At 49.7% G+C, this 26,185-nt stretch overlaps 1 protein-coding gene across 1 annotated transcript in view; it reads left to right on the forward strand.

Moving 5' to 3' along the window:
- phip (PHIP subunit of CUL4-Ring ligase complex) overlaps positions 1 to 26,185 on the forward strand; it is a 116,720-nt gene that overhangs the window by 18,674 nt on the left and 71,861 nt on the right. The window contains exons 8-14 of the mRNA XM_029734460.1: positions 2,309 to 2,404; positions 16,357 to 16,482; positions 17,576 to 17,676; positions 17,775 to 17,845; positions 17,952 to 18,052; positions 18,527 to 18,567; positions 19,516 to 19,614. Coding sequence (XP_029590320.1) covers positions 2,309 to 2,404; positions 16,357 to 16,482; positions 17,576 to 17,676; positions 17,775 to 17,845; positions 17,952 to 18,052; positions 18,527 to 18,567; positions 19,516 to 19,614 — 635 coding nt within the window. The remainder of the gene's footprint in view (positions 1 to 2,308; positions 2,405 to 16,356; positions 16,483 to 17,575; positions 17,677 to 17,774; positions 17,846 to 17,951; positions 18,053 to 18,526; positions 18,568 to 19,515; positions 19,615 to 26,185) is intronic.

Here is a 26,185-nt window from a genome sequence, read left to right on the forward strand (position 1 = left end):
GTTTAGGCTGCTGAACTGTTAGAACAGAGTGTGTTTAGGCTGCTGAACCATTAGAACAGAGTGTGTTTAGGCTGCTGAACCCTTAGAACAAAGTGTGTTTAGGCTGCTGAACCTGTGTTGACCCCAGGTTGACCCTGTGTTGGGTGGGATCGCTATGGTAACTGTATCGTTGGTCTAAAGCTCACTGCTTGTATGAATATGTTGTAACTGTTTTACTATAACTATGTGGTGACTGTGGTGGTGACTGTGTGGTGGTGACTGTGGTGGTGAATGTGTGGTGGTGACTGTGTAGTGGTGACTATGTGGTGACTGTTTGGTGGTGAATGTGTGGTGGTGACTGTGTGGTGGTGACTGTGTGGTGGTGACTATGTGGTGACTGTTTGGTGGTGACTGTGTGGTGGTGACTGTGTGGTGGTGACTGTGTGGTGACTGTTTGGTGGTGACTGTGTGGTGGTGACTGTGTGGGGGTGACTGTGTGGTGACTGTGTGGTGGTGACTGTTTGACTGTGTGGTGGTGACTGTTTGGTGGTGACTGTTTGGTGGTGACTGTTTGGTGGTGACTGTGTGGTGGTGACTATGTGGTGACTGTTTGGTGGTGACTGTGTGGTGGTGACTGTGTGGTGGTGACTGTGTGGTGACTGTGTGGTGGTGACTGTTTGACTGTGTGGTGGTGACTGTTTGGTGGTGACTGTTTGGTGGTGACTGTGTGGTGGTGACTGTGTGGTGGTGACTGTGTGGTGGTGACTATGTGGTGACTGTTTGGTGGTGACTGTGTGGTGGTGACTGTGTGGTGACTGTGTGGTGGTGACTTTTTGACTGTGTGGTGGTGACTGTTTGGTGGTGACTGTTTGGTGGTGACTGTTTGGTGGTGACTGTGTGGTGGTGACTGTGTGGTGGTGACTGTTTGACTGTTTGGTGGTGACTGTGTGGTGGTGACTGTGTGGTGGTGACTGTGGTGGTGGTGACTGTGTGGTGGTGACTATGTGGTGACTGTTTGGTGGTGGCTGTGTGGTGGTGACTGTGTGGTGGTGACTGTGTGGTGACTGTGTGGTGGTGACTGTTTGACTGTGTGGTGGTGACTGTTTGGTGGTGATTGTGTGGTGGTGACTGTGGTGTGGTGACTGTTGGGTGGTGACTGTGTGGTGGTGACTGTGTGGTGGTGACTGTGTGGTGGTGACTGTTTGACTGTTTGGTGGTGACTGTTTGGTGGTGACTGTGTGGTGGTGACTGTGTGGTGGTGACTGTTTGGTGGTGACTGTGTTGGTGACTGTGTGGTGGTGACTTTTGTTGTGGTGACTGTGTGGTGGTGACTGTGTGGTGACTGTTTGGTGGTGACTGTGGTGGTGACTGTTTGGTGGTGACTGCATAGTGACTGTGTGGTGGTGACTGTGTGGTGGTGACTGTGTGGTGACTGTTTGGTGGTGACTGCATAGTGACTGTGTGGTGGTGACTGTGTGGTGGTGACTGCATAGTGACTGCGTGGTGGTGATTGTGTGGTGGTGACTGTGGTGTGGTGACTGTTGGGTGGTGACTGTGTGGTGGTGACTGTGTGGTGGTGACTGTGTGGTGGTGACTGACTGTTTGGTGGTGACTGTGTGGTGGTGACTGTGTGGTGGTGACTGTGTGGTGGTGACTGTTTGACTGTTTGGTGGTGACTGTTTGGTGGTGACTGTGTTGGTGACTGTTTGGTGGTGACTGTCTGGTGGTCACTCTGACTGACTGATGGTCCAGTTATAGACCAGCTGACTGAATGGCTGTCCAGTTATAGACTGGCCGACTGACCGGCTGTCCAGTTATAGACTGGCCGACTGACTGGTTGTCCAGTTATAGACTGACTGACTGACTGATTGTCCAGTTATAGACTGGCTGACTGACTGGCTGTCCAGTTATAGACTGGCCGACTGACTGGTTGTCCAGTTATAGACTGGCTGACTGACTGGTTGTCCAGTTATAGACTGGCCGACTGACTGATTGTCCAGTTATAGACTGGCCGACTGACTGGTTGTCCAGTTATAGACTGGCTGACTGATTGGCTGTCCAGTTATAGACTGGCCGACTGACTGATTGTCCAGTTATAGACTAGGTTTGATTTAGATGTGATTGATCAATGACTGAGTGTATAATATTGTTTGTAATATTGATTGATTGATTTTAATTGGTGTCTCAGGCTTCATATTGTTGATAATAATGTTAATACATGGTTGATAGAACAATGACCATGCTGATTGCTGTGTTGTGTGAGGTATCAGTGATCATATTGATTAATTGTTGTGTGTGTGTGTGTGTGTGTGTGTGTGTGTGTGTGTAGGGTTCAGATGACTGCCTGGTGAAGATTTGGGGGACGGACGAGGGCCGTCTACTGGCAACGCTGAGAGGACACGCTGCTGAGATCTCTGACATGGCCGTGAGTCAACACGCACACACACACATTTTAGATTTGACATTAAAACAATATAAGAAAAAAATCATAAAAATCATTCCTTGTCAATTCACAATGCAGAATAATGGTCCTATTACATATGTATGACCGCTAGGGACGGACCGCTCCGCTAGGGACTGACCGCTAGGGACTGACCGCTAGGGACTGACCGCTACGGACGGACCGGACCGCTAGGGACTGACCGCTAGGGACTGACCGCTAGGGACGGACCGGACCGCTAGGGACTGACCGCTACGGACGGACCGGACCGCTAGGGACTGACCGCTAGGGATGGACAGGACCGCTAGGGACTGACCGCTAGGGACTGACCGCTAGGGACGGACCGGACCGCTAGGGACTGACCGCTAGGGACGGACAGGACTGCTAGGGACTGACCGCTAGGGACTGACCGCTAGGGACGGACCGGACCGCTAGGGACTGACCGCTAGGGACTGACTGGACCGCTAAGGACGGATCGCTAGGGACGGATCGCTAGGGACGGATCGCTACACTAGGGACGGATCGCTACAGACGGACCTCTAGGGACCGCCCGCTGGGGATGGAAGGATCGCTAGGGATGGACCGCTCCCCTAGGAACGGACTGCTACGAATGGACGGCTAGGGATGGACCGCTGGAGATGGACCGCTAGGAATGGACTGCTAGGGACGGACCGCTGGGGATGGACCGCTAGGGATGGACCGCTAGGGATGGACCACTAGGAATGGACCTCTAGAGATGGACCGCTAGGGATGGACCTCTAGGGATGGACCGCTAGGGATGAACCTCTAGAGATGGACCGCTAGGGATGGACCATTCCACTGGGGATGGACCGCTAGGGATGGACCGCTAGGGATGGACTGCTAGGGATGGACTGCTAGGGACGGACCTCTAGGGATGGACCGCTAGGGATGGACCTCTGGAGATGGACTGCTAGAGATGGACCGCTAGGGATGGACCGCTAGGGATGGACCGCTCCGCTAGGGATGGACCGCTCCGCTAGAGATGGACCGCTCCACTGGGGATGGACCTCTAGGGATGGACCGCTGGGGATGGAAGGCTCCACTGGAGATGGACCGCTAGGGATGGACCACTCTGCTAGGGACGGACCTCTAGGGACTGACCACACCACTAGGAACGGACCGCTGGGGACGGACCGCTGGGGACGGACCACTCCACTGGGGATGGACCGCTAGGGATGGACCACTCCGCTTTGGATGGACCGCTAGGGATGGACTGGACCGCTAGGGATGGACTGCTAGGGATGGAAGGCTCCACTGGGGATGGACCGCAAGGGATGGACTGGACCGCTAGGGACGGACCGCTCGGGATGGATCGCTACAGACGGACCTCTAGGGATGGACCACACCACTAGGGACCGACCGCTAGGGATGGACTGCTAGGGATGGATCACTCCGCTGGGGATGGACCGCTAGGGACGGACCGCTGGGAATGGACAGCTAGGGATGGACCGCTAGGGATGGACCACTCCGCTGGGGATGGACCATTCCACTGGGGATGGACTGCTAGGGATGGACTGCTAGGGATGGACCGCTAGGGATGGACCGCGCTAGGGATGGACCGCTCCGCTAGGGATGGACCGCTCCACTGGGGATGGACCGCTAGGGATGGACCGCTAGGGATGGACCGCTCCACTGGGGATGGACCGCGCTAGGGATGGACCGCTCCGCTGGGGATGGACCGCTGGGGACGGACCGCTGGGGACGGACCGCTGGGGACAGACCGCTGGGGACGGACCACTTGGGATGGACCGCTAGGGATGGACCGCTAGGGATGGACCGCTGGGGATGGACCGCTTGGGATGGACCGCTAGGGATGGACCGCTAGGGATGGAATGCTAAGGATTGATCGCTAGGGATGGAAGGCTCCACTGGGGATGGACTGCTAGGGATGGACCGCTAGGGATGGACCGCTCGGGATGGAATACTAAGGATTGATCGCTAGGGATGGAAGGCTCCACTGGGGATGGACTGCTAGGAATGGACCGCTAGGGATGGACTGCTCCGCTTGGGATGGACCGCTAGGGATGGACTGGACCGCTAGGGATGGAAGGCTCCTCTGGGGATGGACCGCAAGGGATGGACTGGACCGCTAGGGATCGACCGCTCTGCTAGGATGGACCGCTGGGGATGGACCGCTCGGGATGGAAGGCTCCACTAGGGATGGACCGCTGGGGATGGAAGGCTCCACTGGTGATGGACCGCTGGGGATGGACCGCTCGGGATGGAAGGCTCCACTAGGGATGGACCGCTGGGGATGGAAGGCTCCACTGGTGATGGATCGCTGGGGATGGACCGCTCGGGACGGATCGCTACAGACGGCCCTCTACGGATGGACCACACCACTAGGGACCGACCGCTGGGGATGGATTGCTACGGATGGATGATTTGCTAGGGATGGACCGCTCCCCTAGGAATGGACTGCTAGGAATGGACCGCTAGGGATGGACTGCTAGGGATGGACTACTAGGGACAGACCGCTGGGAATGGACTGCTAGGGATGGACCACTCTGCTGGGGATGGACCGCTAGGGATGGACTGCTAGGGATGGACCACTCCGCTGGGGATGGACCGCTAGGGATGGACTGCTAGGGATGGACCACTCCGCTGGGGATGGACTGCTAGGGATGGACTGCTAGGGATGGACCACTCCGCTAGGGATGGACTGCTAGGGATGGATCACTCCGCTGGGGATGGACAGCTAGGGATTGACCGCTAGGGATGGACCACTCCGCTGGGGATGGACCATTCCACTGGGGATGGACCGCTAGCGATGGACTGCTAGCGATGGACTGCTAGGGATGGACCGCTAGGGATGGACCGCTCTGCTAGGTATGGACCGCTAGGGATGGACTGCTAGGGATGGACCACTCCGCTAGGGATGGACCACTCCGCTGGGGATGGACCGCTCCGCTGGGGATGGACCGCTCCGCTGGGGATGGACCGCTCCACTGGGGATGGACCGCTCCACTGGGGATGGACCGCTAGGGATGGACCGATCCACTGGGGATGGACCGCTAGGGATGGACCGCTGGGGATGGACCTCTAGGGATGGACCGCTGGGGATGGAAAGCTCCACTGGAGTTGGACCACTCCACTTGGGATGGACCGCTGGGGACGAACCGCTGGGGATGGACCGCTGGGGATGGACCTCTAGGGATGGACCGCTGGGGATGGACCACTCCACTGGGAATGGACCAGTCCACTAGGGATGGACCGCTAGGGATGGAATGCTAAGGATTGACCGCTAGGGATGGAAGGCTCCACTGGGGATGGACTGCCAGGGATGGACTGCTAGGGATGGAAGGCTCCACTGGGGATGGACTGCTAGGGATGGACCGCTAGGGATGGACTGGATCGCTAGGGATGGAAGGCTCCTCTGGGGATGGACCATTCCACTGGGGATGGACCGCTAGCGATGGACTGCTAGGGATGGACTGCTAGGGATGGACCGCTAGGGATGGACTGGACCGCTAGGGATGGAAGGCTCCTCTGGGGATGGACTGCTAGGGATGGACTGCTAGGGATGGACTGGATCGCTAGGGATGGAAGGCTCCTCTGGGGATGGACCATTCCACTGGGGATGGACCGCTAGCGATGGACTGCTAGGGATGGACTGCTAGGGATGGACCGCTAGGGATGGACCGCTCCGCTAGGTATGGACTGCTAGGGATGGACCGCTAGGGATGGACCACTCCGCTAGGGATGGACCGCTCCGCTAGGGATGGACCGCTCCACTGGGGATGGACCGCTCCACTGGGGATAGACCGCTAGGGATGGACCGCTGGGGATGGACCGCTGGGGATGGACCTCTAGGGATGGACCGCTCCACTGGGGATGGACCGCTAGGGATGAACCGCTCCACTGGGGATGGACCTCTAGGGATGGACCCCTGGGGATGGACCGCTGGGGATGGACCTCTAGGGATGGACCGCTGGGGATGGAAAGCTGCACTGGAGATGGACCACTCCACTGGGAATGGACCACTCCACTGGGGATGGACCGCTAGGGACGGACCGCTGGGGACGGACCGCTGGGGATGGACCTCTAGGGATGGACCGCTGGGGATGGACCACTCCACTGGGGATGGACCGCTAGGGATGGACCGCTAGGGATGGAATGCTAAGGATTGACCGCTAGGGATGGAAGGCTCCACTGGGGATGGACTGCTAGGGATGGACCGCTAGGGATGGACCACTCCGCTTGGGATGGCCCGCTAGGGATGGAAGGCTCCTCTGGGGATGGACCATTCCACTGGGGATGGACCGCTAGCGATGGACTGCTAGGGATGGACTGCTAGGGATGGACCGCTAGGGATGGACTGGACCGCTAGGGATGGAAGGCTCCTCTGGGGATGGACTGCTAGGGATGGACTGCTAGGGATGGACTGGATCGCTAGGGATGGAAGGCTCCTCTGGGGATGGACCATTCCACTGGGGATGGACCGCTAGCGATGGACTGCTAGGGATGGACTGCTAGGGATGGACCGCTAGGGATGGACCGCTCCGCTAGGTATGGACTGCTAGGGATGGACCGCTAGGGATGGACCACTCCGCTAGGGATGGACCGCTCCGCTAGGGATGGACCGCTCCACTGGGGATGGACCGCTCCACTGGGGATAGACCGCTAGGGATGGACCGCTGGGGATGGACCGCTGGGGATGGACCTCTAGGGATGGACCGCTCCACTGGGGATGGACCGCTAGGGATGAACCGCTCCACTGGGGATGGACCTCTAGGGATGGACCGCTGGGGATGGACCTCTAGGGATGGACCGCTGGGGATGGAAAGCTGCACTGGAGATGGACCACTCCACTGGGAATGGACCACTCCACTGGGGATGGACCGCTAGGGATGGACCGCTGGGGACGGACCGCTGGGGATGGACCTCTAGGGATGGACCGCTGGGGATGGACCACTCCACTGGGGATGGACCGCTAGGGATGGACCGCTAGGGATGGAATGCTAAGGATTGACCGCTAGGGATGGAAGGCTCCACTGGGGATGGACTGCTAGGGATGGACCGCTAGAGATGGACCACTCCGCTTGGGATGGCCCGCTAGGGATGGAAGGCTCCTCTGGGGATGGACCATTCCACTGGGGATGGACCGCTAGCGATGGACTGCTAGGGATGGACTGCTAGGGATGGACCGCTAGGGATGGACTGGACCGCTAGGGATGGAAGGCTCCTCTGGGGATGGACCATTCCACTGGGGATGGAACTCTAGCGATGGACTGCTAGGGATGGACTGCTAGGGATGGACTGCTAGGGATGGACCGCTAGGGATGGACCGCTCCGCTAGGTATGGACTGCTAGGGATGGACCGCTAGGGATGGACCACTCCGCTAGGGATGGACCGCTCCGCTAGGGATGGACCGCTCCACTGGGGATGGACCGCTCCACTGGGGATAGACCGCTAGGGATGGACCGCTCCACTGGGGATGGACCGCTAGGGATGGACCGCTCCACTGGGGATGGACCGCTAGGGATGGACCGCTGGGGATGGACCGCTGGGGATGGACCTCTAGGGATGGACCGCTGGGGATGGACCACTCCACTGGGGATGGACCACTCCACTGGGATTGGACCACTCCACTGGGGATGGACCGCTAGGGATGGACCGCTAGGGATGGACCACTAGGGATGGAATGCTAAGGATTGACCGCTAGGGATGGAAGGCTCCACTGGGGATGGACTGCTAGGGATGGACCGCTAGAGATGGACTGGACCACTAGGGATGGAAGGCTCCTCTGGGGATGGACTGCTAGGGATGGACCGCTAGGGATGGACCGCTAGGGATGGAAGGCTCCACTGGGGATGGACTGCTAGGGATGGACCGCTAGGGATGGACCACTCCGCTTGGGATGGCCCGCTAGGGATGGAAGGCTCCTCTGGGGATGGACCATTCCACTGGGGATGGACCGCTAGCGATGGACTGCTAGGGATGGACTGCTAGGGATGGACCGCTAGGGATGGACTGGACCGCTAGGGATGGAAGGCTCCTCTGGGGATGGACTGCTAGGGATGGACTGCTAGGGATGGACTGGATCGCTAGGGATGGAAGGCTCCTCTGGGGATGGACCATTCCACTGGGGATGGACCGCTAGCGATGGACTGCTAGGGATGGACTGCTAGGGATGGACCGCTAGGGATGGACCGCTCCGCTAGGTATGGACTGCTAGGGATGGACCGCTAGGGATGGACCACTCCGCTAGGGATGGACCGCTCCGCTAGGGATGGACCGCTCCACTGGGGATGGACCGCTCCACTGGGGATAGACCGCTAGGGATGGACCGCTGGGGATGGACCGCTGGGGATGGACCTCTAGGGATGGACCGCTCCACTGGGGATGGACCGCTAGGGATGAACCGCTCCACTGGGGATGGACCTCTAGGGATGGACCGCTGGGGATGGACCTCTAGGGATGGACCGCTGGGGATGGAAAGCTGCACTGGAGATGGACCACTCCACTGGGAATGGACCACTCCACTGGGGATGGACCGCTAGGGATGGACCGCTGGGGACGGACCGCTGGGGATGGACCTCTAGGGATGGACCGCTGGGGATGGACCACTCCACTGGGGATGGACCGCTAGGGATGGACCGCTAGGGATGGAATGCTAAGGATTGACCGCTAGGGATGGAAGGCTCCACTGGGGATGGACTGCTAGGGATGGACCGCTAGAGATGGACCACTCCGCTTGGGATGGCCCGCTAGGGATGGAAGGCTCCTCTGGGGATGGACCATTCCACTGGGGATGGACCGCTAGCGATGGACTGCTAGGGATGGACTGCTAGGGATGGACCGCTAGGGATGGACTGGACCGCTAGGGATGGAAGGCTCCTCTGGGGATGGACCATTCCACTGGGGATGGAACTCTAGCGATGGACTGCTAGGGATGGACTGCTAGGGATGGACTGCTAGGGATGGACCGCTAGGGATGGACCGCTCCGCTAGGTATGGACTGCTAGGGATGGACCGCTAGGGATGGACCGCTCCGCTAGGGATGGACCGCTCCACTGGGGATGGACCGCTCCACTGGGGATAGACCGCTAGGGATGGACCGCTCCACTGGGGATGGACCGCTAGGGATGGACCGCTCCACTGGGGATGGACCGCTAGGGATGGACCGCTGGGGATGGACCGCTGGGGATGGACCTCTAGGGATGGACCGCTGGGGATGGACCACTCCACTGGGGATGGACCACTCCACTGGGATTGGACCACTCCACTGGGGATGGACCGCTAGGGATGGACCGCTAGGGATGGACCACTAGGGATGGAATGCTAAGGATTGACCGCTAGGGATGGAAGGCTCCACTGGGGATGGACTGCTAGGGATGGACCGCTAGAGATGGACTGGACCACTAGGGATGGAAGGCTCCTCTGGGGATGGACTGCTAGGGATGGACCGCTAGGGATGGACCGCTAGGGATGGAAGGCTCCACTGGGGATGGACCGCTGGGGATGGAAGGCTCCACTGGGGATGGACCGCAAGGGATGGACTGGACCGCTAGGGACGGACCGCTCTGCTAGGATGGACCGGTAGGGATGGACCGCTGGGGACGGACCGCTAGGGATGGACTGCTGGGGATGGAAGGCTCCACTGGAGATGGACCGCAAGGGATGGACTGGACCGCTAGGGACGGACCGCTCTGCTAGGATGGACCGGTAGGGATGGACCGCTGGGGACGGACCGCTAGGGATGGACTGCTGGGGATGGAAGGCTCCACTGGAGATGGACCGCTAAGGATGGACCGCTAGGGATGGACCGTACCGCTGGGGATGGACCGCTAGGGATTGACCGCTAGGGATGGAACGCTCCACTGGAGATGGACCGCTAAGGATGGACCGCTAGGAATGGACCGGACCGCTGGGGATGGACCGCTAGGGATGGACCCCTAGGGATGGACCGGACCGCTGGGGATTGACCGCTCCACTGGGGATGGACCGCTGGGGATGGATGGCTCCACTGGGGATGGACCGCTCTGCTAAGGATGGACCGCTAGGGATGGACCACTGGGGACGGACCGCTGGGGATGGACCGCTAGGGATGGACCGTTATTGATGGAAGGATCGCTAGGGATGGAACGCTCCCCTACGAACGGATTGCTAGGGATGGACCGCTGGGGATGGACCGCTAGGGATGGACCGCTTGGGATGGACCGCTAGGGATGGACCGCTTGGGATGGACCGCTAGGGATGGACCGCTAGGGATGGACCGCTAGGGATGGACCGCTAGGGATGGATCGCTAGGGATGGACTGCTAGGGATGGACCGCTAGGGATGGACTGCTAGGGATGGACCGCTCCGCTAGGGATGGACTGCTCCGCTAGGGATGGACCGCTCCGCTAGGGATGGACTGCTCCACTAGGGATGGACCGCTGCACTGGCAATAGACCGCTAGGGATGGACTGCTCCGCTAGGGATGGACTGCTCCGCTAGGGATGGACCGCTCCACTGGGGATGGACCGCTAGGGATGGACCGCTCTGCTAGGGATGGACCGCTAGGGATGGACTGCTCCGCTAGTGATGGACCGCTCTGCTAGGGATTGACCGCTGGGGATGGACAGCTAGGGATGGACCGCTAGGGATGGACCGCTGGGGATGGACCGCTCCGCTAGGGATGGACCGCTCCGCTAGGGATAGACCGCTCCACTAGGGATGGACCGCTCCACTAGGGATGGACCGTTCCACTGGGGATGGACTGCTAGGGATGGACCGCTAGGGATGGACCGCTCCGCTAGGGATGGACCGCTCCGCTAGGGATGGACTGCTCCGCTAGGGATGGACCGCTCCGCTAGGGATGGACCGCTAGGGATGGACCGCTAGGGATGGACTGCTATGGATGGACTGCACCGCTCCGCTAGGGATGTACCGCTAGGGATGGACCTCTACAGATGGACTGTTACAGATGGACCCCTAGGGATGGACGGCACCGCTGGGGATGGACCTCTAGGGATGCACCTCTAGGGATGGACCTCTAGGGATGGACCTCTAGGGATGGACCTCTAGGGATGGACTGCTATGGATGGACCTCTAGGGATGGACTGCTATGGATGGACCGCTCCGCTAGGGAAGGACAGACAGTCAGAACCGTGCACTATGTCCTGTAGCACAAACTCCAAAAAAGTTCTGGGAAACTGTAAAGTTCTGGGACACTGTCCATGGAGTTTAAGAGCAACTCCTCCCATCTGCCCACTGCACTGAGGCTAGGAAACACTGTTACCACCGATAAATCTGCGATAATTGAGAATTTCAATAAGCATTTCTCTACAGCCGGCCATGCTTTCCACCTGGCTACCCCTACCCCGGTCAACTGCCCGGCCCCCTCCACAGCAACCCACCAAAGTCCCCACCATTTCTCCTTCACCCAAATCCAGATAGCTGATGTTCTGAAAGAGCTTCAAAATCTGGACCCCTACAACTCAGCCGGGCTAGACAATCTGGACCCTCTTTTTCTAAAATTATCCGCCGAAATTGTTGCAACCCCTATTACTAGCCTGTTCAACCTCTCTTTCGTATCGTCTGTGAACCCCAAAGATTGGAAAGCTGCCGCGGTCATCCCCCTCTTCAAAGGGGGAGACACTCTAGACCCAAACTGCTACAGACCTATATCCATCCTGCCCTGCCTTTCTAAAGTCTTCGAAAGCCAAGTTAACGAACAGATCACCGACCGTTTCGAATCCCACCATACCTTCTCCGCTATGCAATCTGGTTTTTGAGCTGGTCATGGGTGCACCTCAGCCACGCTCAAGGTCCTAAACGATATCATAACCGCCATCGATAATACTGTGCAGCAGTATTCATCGACCTGGCCAAGGCTTTCGACTCTGTCAATCACCACATTCTTATCGGCAGACTCAACAGCCTTGGTTTCTCAAATGACTGCCTCGCCTGATTCACCAACTACGTCTCAGACAGAGTTCAGTGTGTCAAATCGGAGGGCCTGTTGTCCGGACCTCTGGCATTCTCTATGGGGGTGCCACAGGGTTCAATCCTCTGGCCGACTCTTTTCTCTGTATACATCAATGATGTCGCTCTTGCTGCTGGTGATTCTCTGATCAACCTCTACGCTGACGACACCATTCTGTATACATCTGGCCCGTCTTTGGACACTGTGTTAACTAACCTCAATACAAGCTTCAATGCCATACAACTCTCCTTCCGTGGCCTCCAACTGCTCATAAATGCAAATTAAACTAAATGCATGCTCTTCAACCGATTGCTGCCTGCACCTGCCCGCCCGTCCAGCATCACTACTCTGGACGGTTCTGACTTAGAATATGTGGACAACTATAAATACCTAGGTGTCTGGTTATACTGTAAACTCTCCTTCCAGACTCACATTAAGCATCTCCAATCCAAAATTAAATCTAGAATCGGCTTCCTATTTCGCAACAAAGCATCCTTCACTCATGGTGCCAAACATACCCTCGTAAAATGAACTATCCTACAGATCCTTGACGTCGGCGATGTCATTTACAAAATAGCCTCCAACACTCTACTCAGCAAATTGGATGCAGTCTATCACAGTGCCATCCGTTTTGTCACCAAAGCCCCATATACTACTCACCACTGCGACCTGTATGCTCTCGTTGGCTGGCCCTCGCTTCATACTCGTCGCCAAACCCACTGGCTCCAGGTCATCTACAAGTCTCTGCTAGGTGAAGCCCCGCCTTATCTCAGCTCACTGGTCACCATAGCAACACCCACCCTTAGAACGCGCTCCAGCAGGTATATTTCACTGGTCACCCCCGAAGCCAACACCTCCTTCGGCCGCCTTTACTTCGAGCCCTCTGCTGCCAATGACTGGAACGAATTGCAAAAATCACTGAAGCTGAGACTCATATCTCCCTCACTAGCTTTAAGCACCAGCTGTCAGTGCAGCTCACAGACCACTGCACCTGTACATAGCCCATCTGTAAATAGCCCATCCAACTACCTCATCACCATACTGTTATTTATTTATTTATTTATTTATCTTTCTCCTTTGCACCCCAGTATCTCTACTTGCACATTCATCTTCTGCACATCTATCACTCGTGTTTAATTGCTAAATTGTAATTACTTCGCCACCATGGACTATTTATTGCCTTTACCTCCCTTATCCTACCTCATTTGCACAAACTGTATATAGACTTTTTCTGCTGTATTATTGACTGTATGTTTGTTATTCCAGGTGTAACTCTGTGTTGTTGTTTGTGCTGCACTGCTTTGCTTTATCTTGGCCAGGTCGCAGTTGTAAATGACAACTTGTTCTCAACTGGCCTACCTGGTTAAACAAAGGACTTGTTCTCAACTGGCCTACCTGGTTAAATAAAGGACTTGTTCTCAACTAGCCTACCTGGTTAAATAAAGGACTTGTTCTCAACTGGCCTACCTGGTTAAATAAAGGACTTGTTCTCAACTAGCCTACCTGGTTAAATAAAGGTTAAATAAAATAAAATGTCTATCTATCAGTATAGGCAGGTCAGCCACCAGACAGACAGTCAGAACCGTACACTAGGTCTATCTATCAGTATAGGCAGGTCAGCCACCAGACAGTCAGAACCGTACACTAGGTCTATCTATCAGTATAGGCAGGTCAGCCACCAGACAGACAGAACCGTACACTAGGTCTATCTATCAGTATAGGCAGGTCAGCCACCAGACAGAACCGTGCTCTAGGTCTATCTATCAGTATAGGCAGGTCAGCCACCAGACAGAACCGTGCTCTAGGTCTATCAATCAGTATAGGCAGGTCAGCCACCAGACAGACCTAGTGCACGGTTCTGACTATCTGTCTGGTGGCTGACCTGCCTATACTGATAGATAGACCTAGAGCACGGTTCTGTCTGTCTGGTGGCTGACCTGCCTATACTGATAGATAGGCCTAGTGTACGGTTCTGTCTGTCTGGTGGCTGACCTGCCTATACTGATAGATAGACCTAGTGCACGGTTCTGTCTGGTGGCTGACCTGCCTATACTGATAGATAGACCTAGTGCACGGTTCTGTCTGGTGGCTGACCTGTCTATACTGATAGATAGACCTAGTGCACGGTTCTGACTATCTATCTATCAGTATAGACAGGTCAGCCACCAGACAGAACCTTGCTCTAGGTCTATCTATCAGTATGGGCAGGTCAGCCACCAGACAGACAGACAGAACCGTGCACTAGGTCTATCTATCAGTATAGGCAGGTCAGCCACCAGACAGACAGACAGAACCATGCACTAGGTCTATCTATCAGTATAGGCAGGTCAGCCACCAGACAGAACCGTGCACTAGGTCTATCTATCAGTATAGGCAGGTCAGCCACCAGACAGACAGTCAGAACCGTGCACTAGGTCTATCTATAAGTATAGGCAGGTCAGCCACCAGACAGAACCGTGCACTAGGTCTATCTATCAGTATAGGCAGGTCAGCGCCCAGAAAGACAGTCAGAACCGGGGACTAGGTCTATCTATCAGTATAGGCAGGTCAGCCACCAGACAGAACCGTGCTCTAGGTCTATCTATCAGTATAGGCAGGTCAGCCACCAGACAGAACCGTGCACTAGGTCTATCTATCAGTATAGGCAGGTCAGCCACCAGACAGACAGTCAGAACCGTGCACTAGGTCTATCTATCAGTATAGGCAGGTCAGCCACCAGACAGAACCGTGGACTAGGTCTATCTATCAGTATAGGCAGGTCAGCCACCAGACAGAACCGTGCACTAGGTCTATCTATCAGGATAGGCAGGTCAGCCACCAGACAGAACCGTGCACTAGGTCTATCTATCAGTATAGGCAGGTCAGCCACCAGACAGACAGTCAGAACCGTGCACTAGGTCTATCTATCAGTATAGGCAGGTCAGCCACCAGACAGACAGTCAGAACCGTGCACTAGGTCTATCTATCAGTATAGGCAGGTCAGCCACCAGACAGAACCGTGCACTAGGTCTATCTATCAGTATAGGCAGGTCAGCCACCAGACAGTCAGAACCGTGCTCTTGGTCTATCTATCAGGATAGGCAGGTCAGCCACCAGACAGTCAGAACCGTGCTCTTGGTCTATCTATCAGGATAGGCAGGTCAGCCACCAGTCAGAACCGTGCACTAGGTCTATCTATCAGCAATCAAAAGTTATATCTCACAAGTAAATGCTGTATCTCACAATTTCTTGGCTTGCATTGTCACACACAGCTCTCCGTTGCCCATGTGAGTAAGACCTTTAAACAGGTCAACATTCCCAAGGCCGCAGGGCCAGACGGATTACCAGGACGTGTACTCCGAGCATGTGTTGACCAACTGTCAAGTGTCTTCACTGACATTTTCAACCTCTCCCTGTCCGAGTCTGTAACACCAACATGTTTCAAGCAGATCACCATAGTCCCTGTGCCCAAGAACACCAAGGTAACCTGCCTAAATGACTACTGACCCGTAGCACTCACGTCTGTAGCCATGAAGTGCTTTGAAAGGCTGGTCATGGCTCATATCAACACCATCATCCCAGAAATCCTAGACCCACTCCAATTTGCATACCGCACCAACAGATCCACAGATGATGCAATCTCTATTGCACTCCACACTGCCCTTTCACACCTGGACAAAATGAACACCTATGTGAGAATGCTATTCATTGACTACAGCTCAGCGTTCAACACCATAGTGCCCTCAAAGCTCATCAATAAGCTAAGGACTCTGGGACTAAACACCTCCCTCTGCAACTGGATCCTGGACTTCCCCGAATTTTCCTTGTTTTACAATCCTTGTGAGGATTACTGGTGCCCACAAGGATAGTTAGTTAAACAAGAAAAAACACACGCACTTCCATCTTTCAAATTAACAACTGTTTGCTTTGCTAACCTAAGTGTGTGTGTGTGTGTGTGTGTGTGTGTGTGCGTGTGTTTGTGTGTGTGTGTCTGTGTGTGTATATCTGTGTCTCTCTCACCAGGTGAGCTATGAGAACACCATGCTAGCTGCAGGTAGCTGTGATAAGACCATCAGAGTATGGTGTCTTCAGACCTGTGTTCCTCTGGCTGTACTGGAAGGCCACTCTGCATCCATCACCTCTCTACAGGTAGGGGGAGGAGGGGGAGGTCCTGTAGTTCTGTACTTCTCTCCTCTGATTGGTTTATTGTGTTGTAGTTCTCTCCTCTGATTGGTTTATTGTGTTGTAGTACTCTGATTGGTTTACTGTGTTGTAGTTCTCTGATTGGTTTATTGTGTTGTAGTTCTCTCCTCTGATTGGTTTATTGTGTTGTAGTTCTCTCCTCTGATTGGTTTATTGTGTTGTAGTTCTCTCCTCTGATTGGTTTATTGTGTTGTGTTTCTCTCCTCTGATTGGTTTATTGTGTTGTAGTTCTCTCCTCTGATTGGTTTATTGTGTTGTGTTTCTCTCCTCTGATTGGTTTATTGTGTTGTAGTCCTCTGATTGGTTTATTGTGTTGTAGTCCTCTGATTGGTTTATTGTGTTGTGTTTCTCTCCTCTGATTGGTTTATTGTGTTGTAGTCCTCTGATTGGTTTATTGTGTTGTAGTTCTCTGATTGGTTTATTGTGTTGTAGTTCTCTGATTGGTTTATTGTGTTGTAGTTCTCTCCTCTGATTGGTTTATTGTGTTGTGTTTCTCTCTGATTGGTTTATTGTGTTGTAGTCCTCTGATTGGTTTATTGTGTTGTGTTTCTCTCCTCTGATTGGTTTATTGTGTTGTAGTTCTCTGATTGGTTTATTGTGTTGTAGTTCTCTCCTCTGATTGGTTTATTGTGTTGTAGTCCTCTCCTCTGATTGGTTTATTGTGTTGTAGTTCTCTCCTCTGATTGGTTTATTGTGTTGTAGTTTTCTCCTCTGATTGGTTTATTGTGTTGTAGTTCTCTCCTCTGATTGGTTTATTGTGTTGTAGTTCTCTCCTCTGATTGGTTTATTGTGTTGTAGTTCTCTGATTGGTTTATTGTGTTGTAGTTCTCTGATTGGTTTATTGTGTTGTAGTTCTCTCCTCTGATTGGTTTATTGTGTTGTGTTTCTCTCCTCTGATTGGTTTATTGTCTTGTAGTCTTCTGATTGGTTTATTGTGTTGTGTTTCTCTCCTCTGATTGGTTTATTGTGTTGTAGTTCTCTCCTCTGATTGGTTTATTGTGTTGTAGTTCTCTCCTCTGATTGGTTTATTGTGTTGTAGTTCTCTCCTCTGGTCAGCGGTTCTAAGCGGTTCCTCTCCTCCACCGGAGCCGACGGGACCATCTGCTTCTGGCAGTGGGATGCACGCACTCTCAAGTTCGGGTGAGACACACACACACACACACACACACACACACACACACACACACACACACACACACACACACAATGTCAGTGTTAATGCTAGTGTGTGTGTTCAGTCAAGGGCCTGGTAAGTTCACGGAGCGGTCCAGACCTGGAGTCCAGATGATCTGCTCTTCCTTCAGCGCTGGTAACCATGGACACCGTCTGACATTTTCATTACAAATAGTTTTAAAGTGAAATAAAGGAAATCAGAATTGACCTTATGGATGTGCTGTGTGTGTGTGTGTGTCCAGGGGGTATGTTCCTAGCTACAGGGAGTACAGACCACATCATCAGAGTGTTCTACTTCGGTTCTGGACAACCACAGAAGATCTCTGAGCTGGAGACACACGCTGTGAGTACCTACATGTACTGATAATGACAGGCTCAGGTGTAGAGGGATAATGAGAGACTCTGATTCTGAGGTGTAGAGGGATAATGAGAGACTCTGATTCTGAGGTGTAGAGGGATAATGAGAGCAACTGACTGATTCTGAGGTGTAGAGGGATAATGAGATAGACATACTCTGATTCTGAGGTGTAGAATGACAGACAGACTGATTCTGAGGTGTAGAGGGATAATGAGAGACTGACTCTGAGGTGTAGAGGGATAATGAGAGACTGACTCTGATTCTGAGGTGTAGAGGGATAATGAGAGACTGATTCTGAGGTGTAGAGGGATAATGAGAGACTCTGATTCTGAGGTGTAGAGGGATAATGAGAGACTCTGATTCTGAGGTGTAAAGTGAATATTCAGAGATATAATGCCTTGTGCCATCTTTTCTATCTATCTCTCTCTCTCTCTCTGTTTCTCTTTCTCTCTCCCTCAGGATAAAGTGGACAGCATCCAGTTTTCAAACTGCAGTGACAGGTAAGGATTTATCTTCTGTGTTTGTGTGTGTGACAGATAAGGATTTATCTTCTGTGTGTGTGTGTGCGTGTGCGTGTGTGTGTGTGTGTGTGTGTGAGACAGATAATGGTTTATCTTGTGTGTGTGTGTGTGCGTGTGTGTGTGTGTGTGTGTGTGCGTGTGTGTGTGTGACAGATAAGATGGTTTTTAAATTGAACCTGAGATTTGATGGCGTAGTGTGCAGCAGAAACTCTATTTACTCTGAATACTCTGTTTACTCAGCATACTCTGTTTACTCTGTATACTCTGCATACTCTGTTTACTCTGCATACTCTGTTTACTCTGCATACTCTGTTTACTCTGCATACTCTGCATACTCTGTTTACTCTGCATACTCTGTTTACTCTGCATACTCTGTTTACTCTGCATACTCTGTTTACTCTGCATACTCTGTTTACTCTGCATACTCTGCATACTCTGCATACTCTGTTTACTCTGCATACTCTGTTTACTCTGCATACTCTGTTTACTCTGCATACTCTGTTTATGCCTTATAATCTACATACTCTGCATACTCTGTTTATGCCTTATACTCTGCATACTCTGTTAACTCTGCATACTCTGCATACTCTGTTTACTCTGCATACTCTGCTTACTCTGCATACTCTGTTTACTCTGCATACTCTGCATACTCTGTTTACTCTGCATACTCTGCATACTCTGCATACTCTGTTTACTCTGCATACTCTGTTTACTCTGCATACTCTGTTTACTCTGCATACTCTGTTTATGCCTTATACTCTACGTACTCTGCATACTCTGTTTATGCCTTATACTCTGCATACTCTGTTAACTCTGCATACTCTGCATACTCTGTTTACTCTGCATACTCTGCATACTCTCTCCACACCTGCCTACGGTGTATAACACTGCTTTCGTGTGTGTGTGTGTGTGTGTGTGTGTGTGTAGGTTTGTGAGCGGCAGCAGGGATGGTACAGCTCGTATCTGGCAGCTCCATCAGCAGGAGTGGAGGAGCATTCTACTGGACATGCAGGCCAAGTTACCAGGGTACACACACACACACTACACACACCACACACACACTACACACACACACATACACACACACACTACACACACTACACACTACACACACACCACACACACACTACACACACCACACACGCACTACACACACCACACACACACTACACACATACACACACTACATACACACACACACACTACACACACCACACACTACACACACTACACACACACACTACACACACTACACACACACACTACACACACTACACACACACACACACACACACACTACACACTACACACACTACACACTACACACACACCACACACACTACACACACTACACACTACATTTGATTTACAATACCAGACAAAAGTTTTTACACACCTACTCATTCAATGGTTTTTCTTAATTTTTACTATTTTCTACATTGTAGAATAATATTGAAGACATCAAAACTATGAAATAACACACATGGAATCATGTAGTAACATGTAGAATCATGTAGAATCATATGGAATCATGTAGTAACATGTAGAATCATGTAGTAACATATGGAATCATGTAGTAACATATAGAATCATGTAGAATCATATGGGATCATGTAGTAACATGTAGAATCATGTAGTACCATATAGAATAATATGGAATCATGTAGTAACATGTAGAATAATATGGAATCATGTAGTAACATGTAGAATCATATGGAATCATGTAGAATCAAATGGAATCATGTAGTACCATGTAGAATCATATAGAATCATGTAGTAACATATAGAATCATATGGAATCATGTAGTAACATGTAGAATCATATGGAATCATGTAGAATCATATGGTATCATATGGAATCATGTAGTAACATATAGAATCATGTAGTAATATATAGAATCATGTAGTAACATAGAATCATGTAGTGACATATGGAATCATGTAGTAACATATAGAATCATGTAGTAACATATAGAATCATGTAGTAACATAGAATCATGTAGTAACATATAGAAACATATGGAATCATGTAGAATCATATGGAATCATGTAGTAACATATAGAATCATGTAGTAACATATAGAATCATGTAGTAACATAGAATCATGTAGTAACATATAGAAACATATGGAATCATGTAGTAACATATAGAATCATATAGAATCATGTAGTGACATATGGAATCATGTAGTATCATATGGAATCATGTAGTAACATATAGAATCATGTAGTAACATATAGAATCATATGGAATCATGTAGTAACATTTAGAATCATGTAGTAACATGTAGAATCATATGGAATCATATGGAATCATGTAGAATCATATGGAATCATGTAGTAATATATAGAATCATGTAGTAACATATAGAATCATATGGAATCATGTAGTAACATATAGAATCATGTAGTAACATATGGAATCATGTAGTAACATATGGAGTCATGTAGTAACATATAGAATCATGTAGAATCATATGGAATCATGTAGTAACATGGAATCATGTAGTAACATGTAGAATCATATGGAATCATGTAGTAACATGTAGAATCATATGGAATCATGTAGTAACATATAGAATCATGTAGTAACATGTAGAATCATATGGAATCATGTAGTAACATATATAATCATTTAGTAACATATGGAATCATGTAGTAACATATGGAATCATGTAGTAACATATAGAATCATGTAGAATCATATGGAATCATGTAGTAACATGGAATCATGTAGTAACGTGTATAATCATATGGAATCATGTAGTAACATGTAGAATCATATGGAATCATGTAGTAACATATAGAATCATGTAGTAACATGTAGAATCATATGGAATCATGTAGAATCATATGGAATCATGTAGTAACATATAGAATCATATGGAATCATGTAGTAATATATAGAATCATGTAGAATCATGTAGTAACATATAGAATCATATGGAATCATGTAGTAACATATAGAATCATATGGAATCATGTAGTAACATATAGAATAATTTAGAATCATATAGAATCATGTAGTAACATATAGAATCATGTAGTAACGTATGGAATCATATAGCATCATGTAGTAACACATATAATTATGTAGAATCATAGGGACTCATATGGAATCATGTAGTAACATGTAGTATCATAGGGAATCATGTAGTATCATATAGAATCATGTAGTATCATAGGGACTCATATGGAATCATGTAGTAACATATAGAATCATATAGAATCATGTAGAATCATGTAGTAACATGTAGAATCATATAGAATCATGTAGAATCATGTAGTAACATGTAGAATCATATGGAATCATGTAGTAACATGTAGAATCATATGGAATCATGTAGTAACATGTAGTATCATATGGAATCATGTAGTAACATGTAGTATCATATGGAATCATGTAGTAACATATAGAATCATGTAGTAACATATAGCATCATATGGAATCATGTAGTAACATGTAGAATCATGTAGAATCATATGGAATCATGTAGTAACATATAGAATCATGTAGAATCATATGGAATCATGTAGTAACATGTAGAATCATATGGAATCATGTAGTATCATATGGAATCATATGGAATCATGTAGTAACATGTAGTATCATATGGAATCATGTAGTAACATGTAGTATCATATGGAATCATGTAGTAACATGTAGTATCATATGGAATCATGTAGTAACATGTAGTATCATATAGAATCATGTAGAATCATGTAGTAACATGTAGAATCATATGGAATCATGTAGTAACATGTAGTATCATATGGAATCATGTAGTATCATATAGAATCATGTAGAATCATGTAGTAACATATAGAATCATATGGAATCATGTAGTAACATATAGAATCATGTAGAATCATATGGAATCATGTAGTAACATGTAGAATCATATGGAATCATGTAGTAACATGTAGAATCATGTAGAATCATATGGAATCATGTAGTAACATGTAGAATCATGTAGTAACATGTAGAATCATGTAGTAACATGTAGGATCATGTAGTAACATGTAGTATCATAGGGAATCATGTAGTAACATGTAGAATCATGTAGAATCATGTAGTAACATGTAGTATCATAGGGAATCATGTAGTAACATATAGAATCATATGGAATCATGTAGTAGCATATAGAATCATGTAGTAACATGTAGAATCATGTAGTAACATGTAGAATCATATGGAATCATGTAGTAACATGTAGAATCATAGGAAATCATGTAGTAACATATAGAATCATAGGGAATCATGTAGTAACATATAGAATCATGTAGTAACATATAGAATCATGTAGTAACATATGGAATCATGTAGTAACATATAGAATCATGTAGGAACCAGAACAGTGTTATACATTTTTTTGCTCGCGAGTTGCACAGCGGTCTAAGGCACTGCATCTCAGTGCTGGAGGCGTCACTACAGACCCTGGTTCAGCAGTCTAAGGCACTGCATCTCAGTGCTAGAGGCGTCACTACAGACCCTGGTTCAGCGGTCTAAGGTACTGCATCTCAGTGCTAGAGGCGTCACTACAGACCATGGTTCAACGGTCTAAGGTACTGCATCTCAGTGCTAGAGGCGTCACTACAGACCCTGGTTCAGCGGTCTAAGGCACTGCATCTCAGTGCTAGAGGCGTCACTACAGACCCTGGTTCAACGATCTAAGGTACTGCATTTCAGTGCTAGAGGCGTCACTACAGACCCTGGTTCAACGGTCTAAGGCACTGCATCTCAGTGCTGGAGGCGTCACTACAGACCCTGGTTCAGCGGTCTAAGGTACTGCATCTCAGTGCTGGAGGCGTCACTACAGACCCTGGTTCAGCAGCCTAAGGCACTGCATCTCAGTGCTAGAGGCGTCACTACAGACCCTGGTTCAGCGGTCTAAGGCACTGCATCTCAGTGCTAGAGACGTCACTACAGACCCTGGTTCAGCGGTCTAAGGCACTGCATCTCAGTGCTAGAGGCATCACTACAGACCCTGGTTCAGCGGTCTAAGGCACTGCATCTCAGTGCTAGAGACGTCACTACAGGCTTCCAGGGTGAAGCACAACCGGCCGTGATTGGGAGTCCCATAGGGCGTCACACAATTGGCCCAGCGTCGTCCGGGGTAGGCCGTCATTGTAAATAAGAATTTGTTCTTAACTAGTTAAATTAAGGTTAGTTAAATAAAGGTTATTTATGTAGTTAAATAAAGGTTGAATAAATGTAAAATGTTCATATATTTTAGATATTTCAAAGTAGCCACCTTTTGCCTTGATGAAAGCTTTGCACACTCTTGGCATTCTCTCAACCAGCTTCACCTGGAATGCTTTTCCAACAGTCTCGAGGGAGTTCCGACATATGCTGAGCACTTGTTGGCTGCCTTTCCTTCACTCTGTGGTCGAACTCATCCCAAACCATCTCAATTTGGTTGAGGTCGGGGGACTGTGGAGGCCAGGTCATCTGATGCAGCACTCCATCACTCTCCTTCTTGGTCAAATAGCCCTTACACAGCCTGGAGGTGTGTTGGTGTGTTGGGTCATTGTCCTGTTCATGGTCCCACTAAGTAGTCAAATCAAATGATAGTCCCACTAAGCGCAAACCAGATGGGATGGCATATCGCTGCAGAATGCTGTGGTAGCCATGCTGGTTAAGTGTGCCTTGAATTCAAAATAAATCACAGACAGTGTCACCAGCAAAGCACCCCCACACCATCACACCTCCTCCTCCATGCTTCACGGTGGGACCCACACATGCGGAGATCATCCGTTCACCCACACAGCTTCTCACAAAGAAGCGGCGGTTGGATCCTGTCATGTCCTGACCCTTGTAAGAGGTCATTTTCCATAGTAGAGTGGTCAGGGCGTGACAGGTGGGTGTTTTGGGTGGTTTTGGTTTTCTGTTTCTATGTGGGGTTTTCTAGATTTCTATGTTTTTGTTTTCTATGTTTTGGCCAGGTATGGTGTCCAATCAGAGGCAGCTGTCTATCGTTGTCTCTGATTGGAAGCCATACTTAGGCAGCCTGTTTTTCATGTGTGGGTTGTGGGTAGTTGTTTTCCGTTTAGTCGAGTGTACCTTACGGAACTGTTGTCGATCGTTTGTTGTTTTGTTGAAGTGTTTTTTCATTAAAGGAAAGAATGAACACTATACACGCTGCACCTTGGTCTCCTTTAGACGACCAACGTTACAGATCCAAAAATCTCAAATTTGGACTGCAGACCAAAGGGCACATTTCCAGCGGTCTAATCACCATTGCTCGTGTTTCTTGGCCCGAGCAAGTCTCTTCTGCCTATTGGTGTCCTTTTGTTGTGGTTTCTTTGCAGCAATTCGACCATGAAAGCCTGATTCACACAGTCTCCTCTGAACAGTTGATTTTGAGATGTGTCTGTTACTTGAACTCTGTAAAGCATTTATTTGAGCTGCAATTTCTGAGGCTGGTAACTATAATGAACTTATCCTCTGCAGCAGAGGTAACTCTGGGGCGTCCTTTCCTGTGGTGGTCCTCATGAGAGCCAGTTTCATCAAAGCGCTTGATGGTTTTTGCAACTGCACTAGAAGAAATTTTCAAAGTTCTTGAAATGTTCTGTATTGACTGACCTTCATGTATTTTAAAGTAATGATGGACTGTCATTTCTCTTTGCTTATTTTAGCTGTTCTTGTCATAATATGGACTTGGTCTTTTACCAAATAGGGCTATCTTCTGTATACCACCCCTACCTTGTCACAACACAACTGATTGGCTCAAATGCGTTAAGAAGGAAAGAAATTCCACAAATGAACTTTTAACAAGGCACACCTGTTAATTGAAATGCATTCCAGGTGACTACCTCATGAAGCTGATTGAGAGAATGCCAAGAGTGTGCAAAGCTGTCATCAAGGCAAAGGGTGGCTACTTTGAAGAATCTGAAATATAAAACATATTTTGATTTGTTTAACACTTTTTTTGGTTACTACATGATTCCATATGTGTTATTTAATGGTTTTGATGTCTTCACTATTATTCTACAATGTGTAAATTTGTAAAAATAAAGAAAAACCCTTCAATGAATAGATGTTCTAAAGCTTTTGACCGGTAGTATAAGTATCGTAATAATATTCTATCGTTCCCAGCCATATTATAATGGTGAGAAAACCACATATCACATTCAGATATACAGGGTATAAACATTCCATTCCAGCTAAACAATGGATACAGTGGCTTGCGAAAGTATTCACCCCCCTTGGCATTTTTCCTCTTTTTTTGCCAAACAACCTGGAATTAAAATAGATTTTTGGGGGTGTTTGTATCATAATTCTTTAATTTTTAATTAAAAAAAAAGTATTATTTATTACAAAAAACTCAAGGAAGGGGTAACATTAAAGTATTAGAACATGAAGGACAAGCAATACAGCATCAAGACACTATCAAACATGTATCAGTCTTTCTGCAACAGAGCCATCCTTATGTGTGAGGGTGTGTGCATGATAGTGATATAAAATATATGTTGTAGTTTCCTTTTTCATGATCACAATCTAGTGAAACCCGAACCCTCCAAGATCCCCCCCACAGTTCCCCAATACCTGCTCCCTCAACCCTCCAAGATCCCCCCACAGTTCCCCAATAGCTGC

Source organism: Salmo trutta, chromosome 35 (genome assembly GCF_901001165.1).
Source record: "Salmo trutta chromosome 35, fSalTru1.1, whole genome shotgun sequence".
Classification (NCBI taxonomy): domain Eukaryota; kingdom Metazoa; phylum Chordata; class Actinopteri; order Salmoniformes; family Salmonidae; genus Salmo; species Salmo trutta.